The 15,384-nt window shown below is 35.4% G+C and overlaps 1 protein-coding gene across 1 annotated transcript; it reads right to left on the bottom strand.

The window, feature by feature from the left end:
* Positions 1-1,320: 1,320 nt before the first annotated feature.
* Positions 1,321-15,275, bottom strand: CNOT11 (CCR4-NOT transcription complex subunit 11). The gene is made up of 7 exons (XM_034431276.3): positions 14,515-15,275; positions 12,677-12,841; positions 9,727-9,879; positions 8,917-9,119; positions 6,433-6,635; positions 4,240-4,336; positions 1,321-1,618 (listed from the first exon to the last, which is right to left on the bottom strand). Exons 1-7 carry the CDS (start codon positions 15,050-15,052, stop codon positions 1,421-1,423), a joined length of 1,557 nt encoding a protein of 518 aa, XP_034287167.1. The 5' UTR covers positions 15,053-15,275; the 3' UTR covers positions 1,321-1,420.
* Between the last annotated feature and the right edge of the window lie 109 nt (positions 15,276-15,384).

Genomic DNA, 15,384 nt, shown 5'->3' with positions numbered 1-15,384 from the left:
CCTGCTGCGCAGGGCTGTTGATGCCGTGAGGCAAGACAGTGAAAGACTTTCCCTGAAAATAAGACCTAATGCCTTTTTTGGAGGCAAAAAAAAAAAAAAAAAAGACCGGATCTTATTTTTGGGAAAACACAGTAATTAAGTAAAAATGATTGCCATTTGATGACACCTTGAAAGTGTCTTCTCGAAATAGAATTGAATGTGTTTTTGAACATCCATTTTCAGAAGACAATTGGCTACAAAAATACCTGGGAGATGAAACAGAAGTATCCTGAATTACATTTGTTTTTTCTGACAAGATTTCAAATGTCAAAATATTTTAAACTTAATATTAGATATCAAAACATCTATTTTGTTGTACAAAACTGTTGTACAAAACTGAAAAATCTTTATAATATAATCTTATTCTAATCTGTGACGTGTAAAGCTTAATTATTAGTCTGATGTTTATACCATTAGAACTTATTACTGCTTGTATCTTTTTAAAACAATCTTTTATTCTAAGTTATTAAAGGAGTGCCTTAAAAACAAATGTTTTTGCCCCAAAATAGCAAGAATTTCTCCCATTACATTTACAGATATCCTTTCTTATTTTTTGTGAAGCTTTATTATGGACTATAGTAATTCAGGAGATTTATCAAAAACTATAAAAGGTTTAACTAACCGCTTTGCAGAGTGAAATAAGACTTTAAGAAATCACTTTCAAAATGCCGCTTCTCAATTATCAGAAGCAAATACAGTATTTCACATTAGCAAGATCACTGCCATGATCTGTTTCTGACACCCACTATTTCCTGATGCATAAAGTTAAATTCCTAGTATTCTCAGTAATGTCATATTGACTGGGAATTCCTGGGAGTTTAATGCCATTGATCTTAAACTTGCTTAAAACAATCCTAGATCAAGTACTTGATTAAATCAAACATATACATCTACAAAACTTACAATAAACGAAGCGGTCTACTCATAGCATTTAGTAGCACTTTTAAAAAGTAGCATCTTTTAAAGGGTGATGTTGGCATGTTCTAAGCTCAATAGCAGCCCTTTACAAGAATGGGCTCCTTTTGGGTCCACAATTTTATTATTTTTAGTGGGTGATCTGTTAATTGGAAATACATAAGTTCCCAAGTTTTTCTAATTTATTTTTTTAAAACTATTGATTAAAAATAAAAATTATCTGGGACTCAAACGAGAATAACAGAATATTTTGCTAGGTAGGTTGGCACCAATTTAGCGTTTCAGGTTTAACATCAGGTTATTTTACTTGAAGTTCAAATTAGTTTAAGTAGTTCCATCATCAACAAAAGCTTCAACAAACAGGCATTATTTAATAAAGCACAAACATTTTAATTGTAAGGAACAAAAAAACTATACAGAAATTTTTTCACACTAATCAAGTAAAAAAAAAAGTTCCAAATCAGTCTTATTTGGACGTCTTTGTTTCTGAAGGATTTTCACCAGTGTCGAGTGTCTTCAGCAATCGAAAAAGTCCAGCTGCTTCTCTTATCCGACTGAATTCAATACAAAAGGCTTGTACCTCTATAAATAAGTCCTGTACATTAATTATTTTGTTTCGAATCAAGGATTGCAGGAATACACAAACAAGGCGTACCAGCCGATTCTAAAGCAAACAAATAATGGATTTTTTAAAGAAACAGATTTCAATCTTGATATGGCAAAAAAATATTTAAAGATGCCAAGTCATCTCATAATTTATCTAAATTTGCAAATTTTAAATTCTGCAATTAACTGATGTTCCTAATAGCACATAAGTATTTACTGAAATGTCATTATTTCAAATGAATTTCGAATTACAGGTAGTCTCAACTTACAACCCTTCGTTTGGTAACCCTTCAAAGTTAAACTACTGAAAAGTGATAGCCAGACCTCATATTTACAACCATTTTGGCATCTCCACAGTCACATGATTAAAATTTAGGCACTTGGTAAACAGCATGTATTTTAGGACAGCTGCATCTTGAAGTCATGTGACACCATTTGCAGCCTTCCCAGCTGGTTTCCAATGAGCCAAGTCAATGCGGAAAACTATACTTGTTTAATGACATCATGATTCACTTAACTGCAAAGATTCACTTAACCATCATGGCAAATAAAATAGAAGATGAGGCTCAATCACCTTGCTTAACAACGGAATTTTGGTCTCAATTGTGGTTTTAAATTGGGGACTACCTGTATCAAAGGAATTAAGACAAAGTGAAATAGGATTCTTTTGTTCTACTGTTCTGAAAACAAGCCTTTTTTGTTTCCCTTTTTATATTCACTACGTACAACCCCAAAAGAATATAATTAATGTAGCAAATGCTACATTAGTAGGTTTCTCACAATTTAATGGTGGATTGTTCTTTCTACTCTATAATAATCCACGGTACGGTAAACAGGCTTATAAATATGTTTTTATAAAAGAAAACTAGTTGTGTTCCTGCCTAGATTCCGACAGCAAAGCATTACCTCTCCCACTTTGTTTCTTCTTCTCTTCCCTCAAAAATGACAAGAAAAAAAGAAACTGAGATGATAGCCATAGCATTTAGACTTATATACCACTTCACAGTGCTTTACAGCCCTCTCTAAGCAGTTTACAGAGTCAGCAATTGCCCCCAACAACCTGGGTCCTCATTTTACCCACCTCGGAAGGATGAGTCAACCTTGAGCCACTCAGGATCAAACTGTCAAACTGCTGGCAGCCAGCAGTCAGCAGAAGTAGCCTGCATTACTGCATTCTAACCATTGCAAAAATCAGGGCTCCTCCTATAGGACCCAATGATCTCAAAGTATGGCTAAAGTACTAAAGGCTGCTGTTTCTAATAGCCTTTCCCAAAATTGCCCTATTTTTGCTAAGAGTTTACTAATCAAATAAGTCATTCCAGAGTACTTAGACCCATAATTATATCCCAGTGAAGTTATTTAACAAAATAAAAGATTTGTGCAAGAATACTACGTGCTGATTGACTTTAGTCAGAAATGTTATCTCTGGAGCAGGGAATTAGTATAAAATAGGAATTATCAAAAACTAGTTTCTTTCAAGATAAGCAGAGTAGCTAACAGTGAAGTCTCTTAATAGATCTACTAGTTTATGTGAAATTTCAAAAAGCTACTAATTATCTACATAGTGACCCTTGTAAGGATGGTGAAAGCAGCAAATGACTCATTTATCATCACAATGATATGCACCATTATCTGAAATTTTAAGATTGGGAAAAAGCAGGAATAGATTAAGTTGTTTTTTCATCCAATTTCCAATCTAGATTCACCTTGAAAGCACTATCATTGTAATAGATACCAGCTGCTTGCTCATATGATGTCAGCCCACTGGGTAAAAATCAACTCCACAGGTAGGCTACTTTTATTGAGATAGGTTATAATAAAATATTGCAACAAATTCTGAATTAGAGAGGCATCTGCTTGAGCTGCTCCTGAATGTTATCTCATTGTGGATTTTAACAAATGCTTCAACCTTTTTTCTGTAGGCAATGGATTTTGCATGTTTCCATCAAAGGTTCCTTTTTCCCTACAGTTCATTTAAGAATGTCTGCATTCATCAAAGTCAGGAAAATGGCATATTAATAAAATCTGACATGTAAATGGAACATAGGCTCAACAGCTCACCCTTTAAAGGGGAAAAATCTGGAGAAATCTTTGTCCAAATGGGAAGAGATAAATATCAATACAAATATAAATGTTTCAAAAGGTTAAAATCCTCCTTCAAATGTAGAACCAACAGTTATGGGTCCCTGAGTTGTTAAAAATATCCAGAAACTACAGGGCTACCATCGAAGCAACATTCCCATTCAACCAGAAAGTTCTTTGCAGCAATGACTTTTTGTATTTTAGCTGTCAATAAACAACATATTCAAGCATATGAATAAACAAATTTATACAGAGATACTGAAATACTCTGCTCTATTCATTGTAGACATACATTTAAAGTATTTAAAATATAGTGATGAACAGAATTTTGCTATCATGTTTACATGTTTGAAAAAAACTGATGACTATTTCTGTGATTTTTGTTTATGCCCTTGGTCTTCTAAGTATGCAACAATACATCATCATAATATGCTGTATGTGAAATATGCCGAAAACATAAGGAACTTACTTTCTTTCTAGTCAAGGGGTTTTGCAGTTCTTAAACTCTGCAACAATATTTTTTGCTTCCCCAAGTTTTTTTACTGCATTTTCAATTACTTTATTCAAAAAGCCTATAGTTTCTTTTTGGACACTTACCTGCATATACTTATCCTTAATTTGTTCACAAGTAGAAATACAATTGGATATATAAAGATGAATAAATTCTGGAGGAAGATCAACTGCTGTAGTGAGCCTATTGAATATTTAAAAGTTAATTATTTTCAAATTGGCCATCTTTGCTAATAATCCATCTGTCACTTCAGTTCTATCGTAACAGAGAGCCAGTTTGCATAGTGATTAAGGCATCAGTTTAGAAACCATAAGACTATGAGTTCTAGTTTTGTCACGAAAGGCAGCTGGGTGACTTTGGGCCAGTTAGTGTCTCTCAACCTAACCCACCTCATAGGGTGGTTGTTATGGGTAAAATAGGAGAAGAAAGCAATATTAGAAATGTTCATCATGAGTTATTTATAAAAATAATAAAGGCATGATATAAAAATATTTTTTAAAATATTTTGTTTTTTTATTAATATATACATTGTATTCTTATTCTATTATATTCCGTGTTTCTGAACATTCTGTTCCTTTAGTCCTCAAACTTTTTAAATGGGGCCAATTCACAATCCCTCAGACTGTTGGGGGGCCGAATTGGCTGGTTGGGCGTGGCTAGTTGCTGGTGACTGGGTGGGTGTGGCTATTTGGTCATGTGACTGGGTGGGCGTGGCCAATTTAGCAGTCCATTAAACAATACACATAAATTAAACTTTAATTTGTTTTGCTCCTGGGGTGTTTTATTTGCTTTTATCCTGACAGAAGAAGCAACATTTGTCCTAATTTTAAAAAGATGATTGTTATTCTTGATACAATCCACAACTTGTTTTTCAACTAGAACAATAATTCTGAGTGATTGTATATGACTGTTGCCATATTTCCTTCAAAATACTTATTATATCTCTTTTGTGTAAAATAAAGCATCTAACACGACTAGCAATACTATTATTAAATGTTATTATACATAAAATGTTAAATAGTTAAATGTACCAAAATAACATGCTGTGCTAGAGAACACGGAGTAAATTTAATATCTATACATCCATCCTTTTTCAGAATGCAACTAAATAATCATTATTGGTTAGATTATGGATATATGAATATAGTTCACATCAAATATTCTATTCAGAATGTTATCTTTCCCTTCCTCAAAGGAAAGGAAACTTTGCAGTCTTTAAAAGTATGAACAATTGTTTTCAGTCACACCATAAGATGCCATTATGTACCAGTATAGCATATTTGAGTATTGACTTTTTATAAACTGAATATAGTCAAATATTATATATGAATAGTTACTGTGTTAATCATGGTGCCAAAAAGAGTAAATATTCTTGAAATTTATCTTAAAGAATCACCAATACAAATTGTCCTGATATTATAAAAATTACACTGAGTTAACTGTCTTTGAGTCCAATTAAATAACTATAAGTGTGTCATTAGGACATCACTTCCAGGCAAGACTCTTTCTTATAATTTTCTTTTCCCCAATATTCTCCCTCCCATGCATATAGACAAGATCTGCTCTATCCTATTACAGTATCTGAAACTGCAATCAGAACACCAACATAATCATAATTATAAAGTACCTCCCATAATCACAATTAGCCATTTATACAGGAGAACAAAGATGTTACTAGAGTGGATAGTAAACTAACCTATAGTTGTCCTAATATCTCAAAAGGTTAGGCTTAGGACTTTAGATTACCGTATATTCCAAACTGCAATTTACTTTCCACAGAACCTGTGAAAATCAAATTATAGGTAGTCCTCGACTTACAACCATTCATTTAGTGACGTTTGAAGTTACAATGACACTAAAGAGATGATTTATGACTGGTCCTCACACTTATGCAGCATCCCTATGGTCATATGATCAAAATTCAGATGCTTAGCAACCAGCATGTTTTTATGATGGTTGCACCGTCTCAAGGTCATACTACCATTTGCAACTTTCCCAGCCAGCTTCCAATAAGCAACAGAACCATGTGATTCACTTAACAATTAGATTTAAATCATAAAATTGGGTGAAATTCATTTAACAACCAACTTGCTTAGCAACTGAAATTCTGGTTCCAGTGGTAAATTGAGGACTACCTGTATTCCACTAATACAATCATTCAAAGTATAATTTCTTAATGGGAGAAAACTGTGATGGAATTTTGTAGATGTTCATGTAGATGTTGAAAAATCAAGCTTGTTTAACTAAATATATATATAGTAAAGAAGCATTTTACTTACCGATTTACAACTTCCATTGAATGTAGAGACATATCCATGTTGACTAATACTGAAAAGTACTCAGTTATCTGACTTGATTGCATTAATTTAAGCAGCATTTCTATAGCTACTAAAGGATTGTTTTCCACCAGATCAGGCAATTTGGCAGGAGTGAGGCCAATATGGTAAACAAGCTTAGGATCTTTCTCCAATTCTCCTAGAAGCTGCATTTTAAAAATATAAAACAGTTTAACTATTAACAATTATGTGATTACCTTTCAACTTAATTTATTTATCTAGATTGCTAGTTAAAATAAAATTATAGAAAAATCACAGTAATTATTGACGGCCAATATGGCATGATGTGCAAAAATGAGGGAGATTGGCAGTAAAGGTTTTAATTCTATTGCTAGTAAAAGTGATTTCTGTTGAACTAATTTTTAAGCATTCATGTTCTATTTTATAAAATTAACACAAGGTCCAAACATTAAACAAGTAAATAAATCTACAAGTCAGCAATTTAATTATCTACTCTATCCCCCATATGAAGCCATATGAAGCTTTAAAGACATGTGCCATGCATATATTGAATTTAAACTCAGTCAATATGAAATTAAATAAATAAATTTTAATTTCAGTAAATAAAACATTTCAATTTATTAACTGGGTTTTAGTCTTATCTGGATGATTGTGCTCACCATAGCCAGGTATACTCCTAGATTTTCAGGTTGTAGCTATGGCAAGAAGCACTCTGAAAAGTTTAGGAAACTGCAATTGCTTCAAAGTGGCTGCTAGACTAGAAATTAGTGTAAGATAGTGTTGTTCCGGAATGATGATCTCAACTATGGAATTCTTTTTTGGCACATTTAAAGCTGACATTAAGCCATAAAACAGTACAGCCTGGTAACCTAAGGTACAACTTCTCAATTATCTGGTTACCTGAAAAACAACCTCTCAATTATAAACCTGATATGAAGGACTGCAGAAGCTGTTCTTGAAGTTGCCCATATGTTCAGAGGCTTTTTACAAGATACAAAGAAAATGGCCTTTTCTGCAATTGTTTATTCATTCATTCATCAAATTTAGCTGCATGTAGATTGCATTACAGTAATCCAACTAGATCAGGCCTGTCAAACTGGCACCCACCTCTCACCAGCCCACAGAGAGCATACCCACCCCAGCTCCGCAAAGGCAAAAAATATTGTGATACATCACAATATGGCCCGCGATGCGAGCGGGTTTGACACCCCTGAACTAGATGGTGATTAGATTGTCTAAGTGACTGAGTAGAGCCTCTCAACCTAGGAATAGGTACAATTGACACCCAGTACAAAGTTGAGTAAAGGTCTTCCTAGTCATGAGTACCACCTGCTCTTTGATCAGAAGTCATGAATCTCTGTGATGAAATACATGAATATCTTGCAGAAAGAGGATCTGCCTAGGAAACAATAGGCATGATCCCACAGTTGCTTAATAGTCAAAGAAAAAACTAAGACTGATCTTAATGGATCCAATACTTAAAACTGAAAGCAAGAACTTTATGCCTCCAGCCTTGCAAGAGTCTGCTAATATGGTCTTACAACCAAGCAGAATTAGTTCATCTTGTCATATTTTCAAGCGGTTTTGCCTGGGAAGATGCACAGTCTTGTCCTCATATTGTGCATGGGATCTGTCTGGAGAGTTTAGCCCATCCAGCACCAAAGATGGCACAGTCCTAGAACCTGCAAGGCTCAAAACCCAAAACAGCTATCGGAAGATGTAATAAGGGTGGAAAATTACTGACACTTTACCACTCTAACCACCACAAAGTAGGCCTTAACAGCAATTCTAACTCATGTCCAATCAAGTTCTTCTCCCTCTATAATGCCAGCGGTGCTCTATTTATCTCTTGTCTTGCTTCATCTGACTTAATTGCTCTGTAAATCGCAGGGAGTGACAGTATCCATGAGATGGTAGTGGTTGTAAAGGCACAATCAATCTAAAGCTGTTTTCTCATTCAAATTGGCAACCAAGGCTTCAGATGGACCATGCAGCAGACTAGCAGGAATAGCCCCCAGCTTTCTCTGACAACCATCAGAGTCCATCAGTGGCCAGAGAGAACTGATCATATTGCTCCCAGATTACAGTACACAGCTCTTTTGTAGTTGGTTGGCTACTTCTTTCTTGTGTCTTTAGGAAGATTCTTTTTACCCCAATCTTTAAAGCCAATTTTTAATTATGTTTTAATAACTTAAAAATTAAGAAAAGTTAGTGAACACTGTAAAGTGCTTTGAGTTCTCAGTTTCAATGGCAAGGCAGTACATGTCAAGTCAATATAATAATCTTAAAGCAGCAACTCATGGCAAGGTTACAGGGGAATGTTTTTACTTTTTGATGTGGTTACTGAACTGTTAATCTTATATCACAATTTTGGGGTTCTAGTAAACTTGAGCTAGCTTTAATTTAGTTAAAATTAAGATATTATTTTAATAATAGAATTAAACAAGTCAGCAATTGACTTCATACCTGCGTTTGTTGCTGTGATGACAAAGGACTTTTGAATGCTTTGGCCATGATTCGTTTGATTTCCACTCCAGCGCTATTTTTAACACACATTGACTTATCCCACTGAATTGTATGATCTGGCTCTATTGGATTTAACCAAGCTAATTCATCTTCACAAATATGGAGAGGTGGTGGTGGGCGGATAAATTCTGGTCGAAAATGACCTGAAAAATATATTACATTCTTTTTAAAAATATCTCTTAAAAGTCAAAATATTTATCCAACAATCAAAATGTTCCCAAGCATATGATCTGTTTCTATATGTTATATTGTATATAATACAATATATCATTCTTTGTAGCTTACGTTGCAATATATAGTATAGCGTATTTAATCTACAAACTGATAATCCCAAGCATTTAGACCAGCATATTTCTATGCTCATCTTTCTTAGCATCTATTGATCCTAATTTTATATAAAGTGGCAAACTTTTTGCAGAGATATCCTTTACAGAACTCTCCAATGCCAATTGGGATAGTAATAAAATCACCATGCCATACTGTCCAACAAAGCTATATTCTGGAAAAGTAAAGCATAAGGAACAGAATTTAAGACCATTAAAAATCAACTTTATGATTCTAAACAAACATGCAACCATCTTTTCCTTACATCCTGCTTTTCAATCTGAAGGACTGCATTCATATGAACAACACTAACTATAAACACCAATTTCAGATATAAACACGAACAGAAATAAGGCATGGAAAAGAATATGATTATTTAATTCTTATGTTGTAACCCTATAAAAGGTATCCCAAAATGATGCATACTTTCAATAGGTGGTTTTGGTCCACTCACTAAGGCTTCAGTAATCTGGGATGCAACAGAACTGTCAAAACCAGAATTTGAAGAATCTGGATCAGGATCACTGAGAATGCTAGGAAAGCTAGCTTTACTTTGTGTTGGTAGTTCAGACTGACGTTCTGAAAGAAAAATTAGATTAATTCAATTTCAGCATCCAAAATCTTGAATCACAAAAACAAGAATAAACTTGTTGACAAATCCAGACTATTTCTGTTAATGAGAAATTAGGATTATCTGCAAAAATTAGGCACCAGGCTAGAAAGTAGGAGACTGTGAATTCTAGTCCCACCTTAGCCATGAAAGCCAGCTGGGGGACCTTGTGCCAGTCACTCTCTCTCAGTCCACATCACCTCACAGGATTGTTGTTGTGGGGAAATTAGGAGGAGGCAGGTCTGTTCACCGCCTTGAAATATTTGTAAAATAACTACAAATACAAATAAACAAATCATTCCTTCTTTTAAAATCCAAAATTTTTAATCTCTAGTAGCTCTTTGACCATACTACTTTATTTTTAAAGATAAAGCTGAGTTTCCAACAAGCGACTATTGGTGGACAAAATAGTTTACACAAATTATTCCATAAATACTCAGTTATTTGGATTAACAAAATGGTTCATTATCACATCACTATTGGTATTTTGAGTTCCATAACTCTTCCTGCATGTCTGCTGTGATTCCTATTAAGCAACAATGTTATTCTTGGCCTTCATACATCATTCTTTATAGCTGAAAAGGAAACACTTTGTCTCCACGTATTACATTTATAAAACATCATACTTTTTAAACTGTAAACTTGGCACCTGAGAATCAGTCAGTACCAGAGACAAAGTTTCTGAATATACCTTGGTACCCAACTGCTTTGAAACTCATTGAATTTGGTACTCAAGGCATTTTGATGCAAAAAAATTATTCTGGTACTCTTTCTTTGGTACTCAATGCACAAGCTAGAACTTGTTAATGTCAATTGTTTTGTGATTCACTATATTATTCCTTATGGGAAAAATTTGTTTGGTATGCATTGTTTTTAGTAGTCATTGCACCTCCCAGAACCAATTAATGAGTACTGATGTACCACTGTAGCAGTTAAATGGTAATCAATTTACTGACAGACAGAGAAAAAAAATCTAATTTTTATTGTCTGGAGACACTTATATACCACTACTGTTTATAACAAAATTTTCCTTTAAAATGGACAGACTTAAATATAAAAGAAAATAAAATGCAAGCATGTAATTTCTGTAGTGTCCATGATCAGGGTTAATTTTTAGGAAGGGTTTTGACTGTGTCAGTTTCATTCTACCATTCAATATATTATTTTGAAGTGTGTTTAATCTATGGAATTAACTTCTAAATATTAAACTTAGATCACTCATCCCAAGATACAGTGACCATAGTTACTTTTTTAAACACAAAAGAAAGAGAATGAATTTAGCCATCATCCTATAATGTATATTGCAAATAAATTATAGAATGGTCCATCAAAACTAATTTACTATTATAATGTGTGAGCTATGCTTACTGATATAAATGGCATGAAACTACTATCAATGCCTTTCTCACACTTCTGATAAAGATTAGAAAAAATAAGCCCATCTGTTACTTACACTATATTTTCTGTAGGTGAAAAGCAAAGGTAGCCATATTAGCCTTCAGAAAAAAAACATCATCAGAGCAATTTCTTTTCCTTAAGACCACAAACAGCACACAAATTTTCAAGTTCTCTAGTGCTCTTTGAGACCAAGAAGGTAAATAGAACAAATAAAAGGGAAAGAGTCTGATTTTCAAATGACCAGGTCTACTAAAATATCTACCTAATAATCTAAGAATCAGATTAAAAATTAAAGTTGTTCATAGTTTCATTCACCTTTATAAAAAATATTATGAGAATAGATTCTAATCTCAATATGACCATAGTATTGATTGATAGGAGTTTCAAGTCAGTTTGCTACAAGGAAGAGTTTGAAAATTTCAAGTTTATAGCAAGGGTCAAAAGCTTTTTTAAAAAATCTAATAATAAAACCTCAGAACCAGCTCAATTATAACTCTCTCTTCTCAAAGCAGGGAAAATGAAGTGAATCTCACGTTGCACTAATGAAGTATTTCTATACTCAACAATATTAGCATAAAATTCCATATATAAAGTGAATTCTGGGGGAGTGGGAAAATGAGTTTATGAGATTTTTATTATATATATATATATATATATATATATATATATATATATATATATATATATATATATATATATATATATATATATATATATATATATATATATATACACACACACACACACACACACACACACAAACACACACACATACACATATATACATATATATATATATATACATACACATACAGACACGCACATGTTATGAATCATACAAAAAAGCAATGTTCTGAATTACTATCACAGCTCTTATAGAAGCGCATTGCATTTCAGAGTATTTGTCATTTCAATAATAGATATTAACATAGCAAAGGCTTAGAACTTTGACTGGATTTGCAATTCTCACTATGCACAAATGACACATCACATATAGATTCAAAATTTCTATAAAAGGATATTTTATTTTACAGGGAAATTTTTATTTTAAGTATAGGATGTTGATTTTCAAATAATGACAAAACAATGAAGTATTGCTTATGTGCTTTGTTGATTTAGGAACAAAAACACACAGTGACTCCATAGCAAATTGGAAATTATTATTTTACTTTCTAATATGTCATAAATTATTTCTTCAAAACTATACATACCAGTAATTAACATTGCAGAAACTCATATAATTAACTTCAGGCAAAACTAAAAATGTGCTATGGAGTTATGAGGAAAAAGAAAAATATTCACATGCAAGTTTAAACACATTTTATATTTCATTAAAACAGAGGTCTGTAGGAATGATTTGTTTGTTACCTGCTAATGCTAACTGAAGACCGCTTATATCTACAGATTGGCCCATATTTCCTACATCCATCGATACAATTTGTCTTGGAGTCTTTTTGAAGAGTTCTCTAGGAGGGGCCAACATCAGCTGGGAAAGAAAGAATCTTTCTGGTGGAGTAATTGCGGGCAAAAAGCCTTTAAAAAGAAGAAGTTATTTTATAATACCAGCAATTTTCAAAGAAGTTATAGCATTTCTATTGTTATGAGCTCAATCCAGAAAGGTATGAATTCAGTGAAATTAGTATTCTTGCAGATAAAAGCAGGGGAAGGGGATTCTCACCATGCAACCACCCATCTGATAGTCCGGGCTTCCTAGGCTGTCCAAAATCCATTCGAGAAAATTTGGGAGAGGAGACTCTAGCAGTGCTAAAAGTGAGGTTCTGGACTGAGGGAATTGTGAAAATACATTTTTCCTTCTGTCTTCAAGACTACCAAGTAAGCAGAGTAGAAGTGCCCATTAAGAAAATACTAGGTTAGCTTTTCACAAGCGACATCTCCTTTTTTTGTATGCTAAATCATACAATAAAATGAAATACAAAGCTTCTGTTCAGCTAAGAGAACCAGAACCATAGAGAAGCGATAGAAATAATGGATGACAAAATGTAAATAAGGCAGGAAAAAGTCCACCATCATCTTTCCCAATTTGAAGGGAATGCTGCTCACATGACCATAATAGTGCATATATCATTGGCTATTTTCATATGCCCCACGTATAAGGGTTCCATGATATCAATAAATACAAAACACTACCTTCATTATTTGCCACAATTCATTGATCTTATCCATAGATAAAACCAAATCAAATAATGGCAGTTTGTTATTTATCTAAACAAATCATTAGCTGTTATTAATCACTTTCTAGTAACAATTAAATAGAAAGGACAGAGGAAATATTACTTCCAGTATGAGACTTAGTTTCCAAACATAGCTGAAAGTCGTGTTTGATAAATATGCATTTATTGCTGTACAAATACTTGTTAACAAAAAGCATGCTGATAAACACAGAATATATGCTACCTATTCATCAACTGTCTACTTTCATTTTGTGTGGACATTTTTATACCAAAACCTGCAGGTTAATAAACTATGTAAGGCATAGATGGTTAAATTAGAACAGAATAGGAATGTTTTCCAATCTTTCATCAGGTAACATTTAGCATTAAACTGGGGATCCCAGTCTCAACAACAATCAAAAGTTGGGAACTGAAGACATCTGAAAAGAATTAACGAAGGATTACAGGAGGAGCAGTTATTGCAATTAGATTTAAGATTATGTCACACATCAAAAGGCCAAGAGGGATATATTGAACCCCCGATAACAGAGAAATTATTCCTCTCAATCTGGTTGAAGCGACTGAACTATGGTTGCCCCCTCAGTTTAAAAGAAGGGAGAAAGAAACTCGAAGTTGCAAAATGCTCAGATATTACAACCCAGCTTTCAAAGTCTATAGAGATTCTCAATCATCCGGGTCATGGTTGACCCAAAGGTGCTTTTTCAGGAGGCCAGCTTGTTTTTTTTCTTTGAAGACGTTTCACTTTTCATCCAAGAAGCTTCTTCAGCTCTGAAGAAGCTCTGAGCTGAAGAAGCTGAGAAGATAAAAATCTTCAAAAAAAAAAACAACCCCAAAGTCCAGTTGGCCTCCAGAAAAAGCATCTTCAAAGACTTCATGTTGCGTCCTACTCTCCCCCACCCCCCAATTTCAAAACTCTTTCTGGGAAAGTCCAGGCTTTTTACCGAAATGGCAAAAGGGCGCCGACCCCAATGGCAATTCGCCCAGGCCCAACTGGAGGCCAGGTGAGGGAGCTACCTGAGAGCGGCGGCCTTTCGTTGTCGTCCCCGCCGCCGCTCCCTGCCGCTCCGGGGCCCGAGCCGGCGGGGGCGCGCTCGGGGGGCGCCGGATTCAGGAGGTGGGCGAAGATGGCGGCGAAGGGGTTGGCGGCGAGCGGCTCGGTGCGATACATCTCCCAGAGGAGGTAGAGGGCAGTCAGGCGCTGCGGCGGCGTGGGAAGCAGATCCGGCTGCTGCAGCAGCAACACCAGGACGGAGCCTACGCGGAAATGCTCGGCCTTTCCGAAGTAGTGGTGGAAGGCGGTGGAGAGGCCCTCGAAGGTGCTGCCTCCGGCCTCCTCAGACACGATGCTCAGCAGGCTCGTCAGCTCCTTCGGAGAAAGGCTCATCTTTCCCGGCAGCGACGCGACGGTCTCACTGTTGTTGTTGTTGCCGCCGCTGTTGCTACTATAACCGGCGACGGAAGCAGCGCCGTCCCCACCACCGGGAATCGAACCTGCCGCCGCTTCCACAGCACGGCCAGGCTCGGGACTGAGGCGGACCCCGCTCGCTAGCATCCAGCTCCACCCTTCCCGCTCTCGGCGGCCTGCTGCGCGCGCCCCTGCACTCGACCTACCTAGCGACTCCTCCCCTCATTATTTTGTTTTCCCTTCCCCGCGCGCGCGCGTGCCTCAAAGAGCCACGACTCTCCCCACCACCCACCCGATTCTTTTCCCCCTCCCGCGTTCCCCGGATTTATTTATTTTTTTCCTCCCCCTGCCGCTGCTGCCGTAAAGCGGTTTGTATCGTTTGAAATGATTACTCTTTTTCAGTACTGCCGTAAAGCCAAGAAAACAGGAGGAGGAGAAGGAGGAGGATATCGATAGAGCGGTGTTTCTCAAGCTTGGCA

The sequence above is a fragment of the Pantherophis guttatus genome, chromosome 5, assembly GCF_059756535.1.
Source record: "Pantherophis guttatus breed Tessera chromosome 5, ASM5975653v1, whole genome shotgun sequence".
In the NCBI taxonomy this organism is placed as follows: Eukaryota; Metazoa; Chordata; class Lepidosauria; order Squamata; family Colubridae; genus Pantherophis; species Pantherophis guttatus.
Note: the sequence above shows the minus strand (reverse complement) of the source record. Positions and strands in the feature narration are given on the sequence as shown.

Bases quoted from the DNA above. Each gene is read 5' to 3' on its own strand.
- CNOT11 (XM_034431276.3), bottom strand. From the start codon at position 15,052: ATGCTAGCGAGCGGGGTCCGCCTCAGTCCCGAGCCTGGCCGTGCTGTG. The intron at 12,842-14,514 runs GTAGCTCCCTCA...TTCTTTTTAAAG, and splicing joins CGAAAGGCCGCCGCTCTCAG to GCTTTTTGCCCGCAATTACT. The intron at 9,880-12,676 runs GTAACAAACAAA...TTTTTCTTTCAG, and splicing joins TCTTCAGTTAGCATTAGCAG to AACGTCAGTCTGAACTACCA.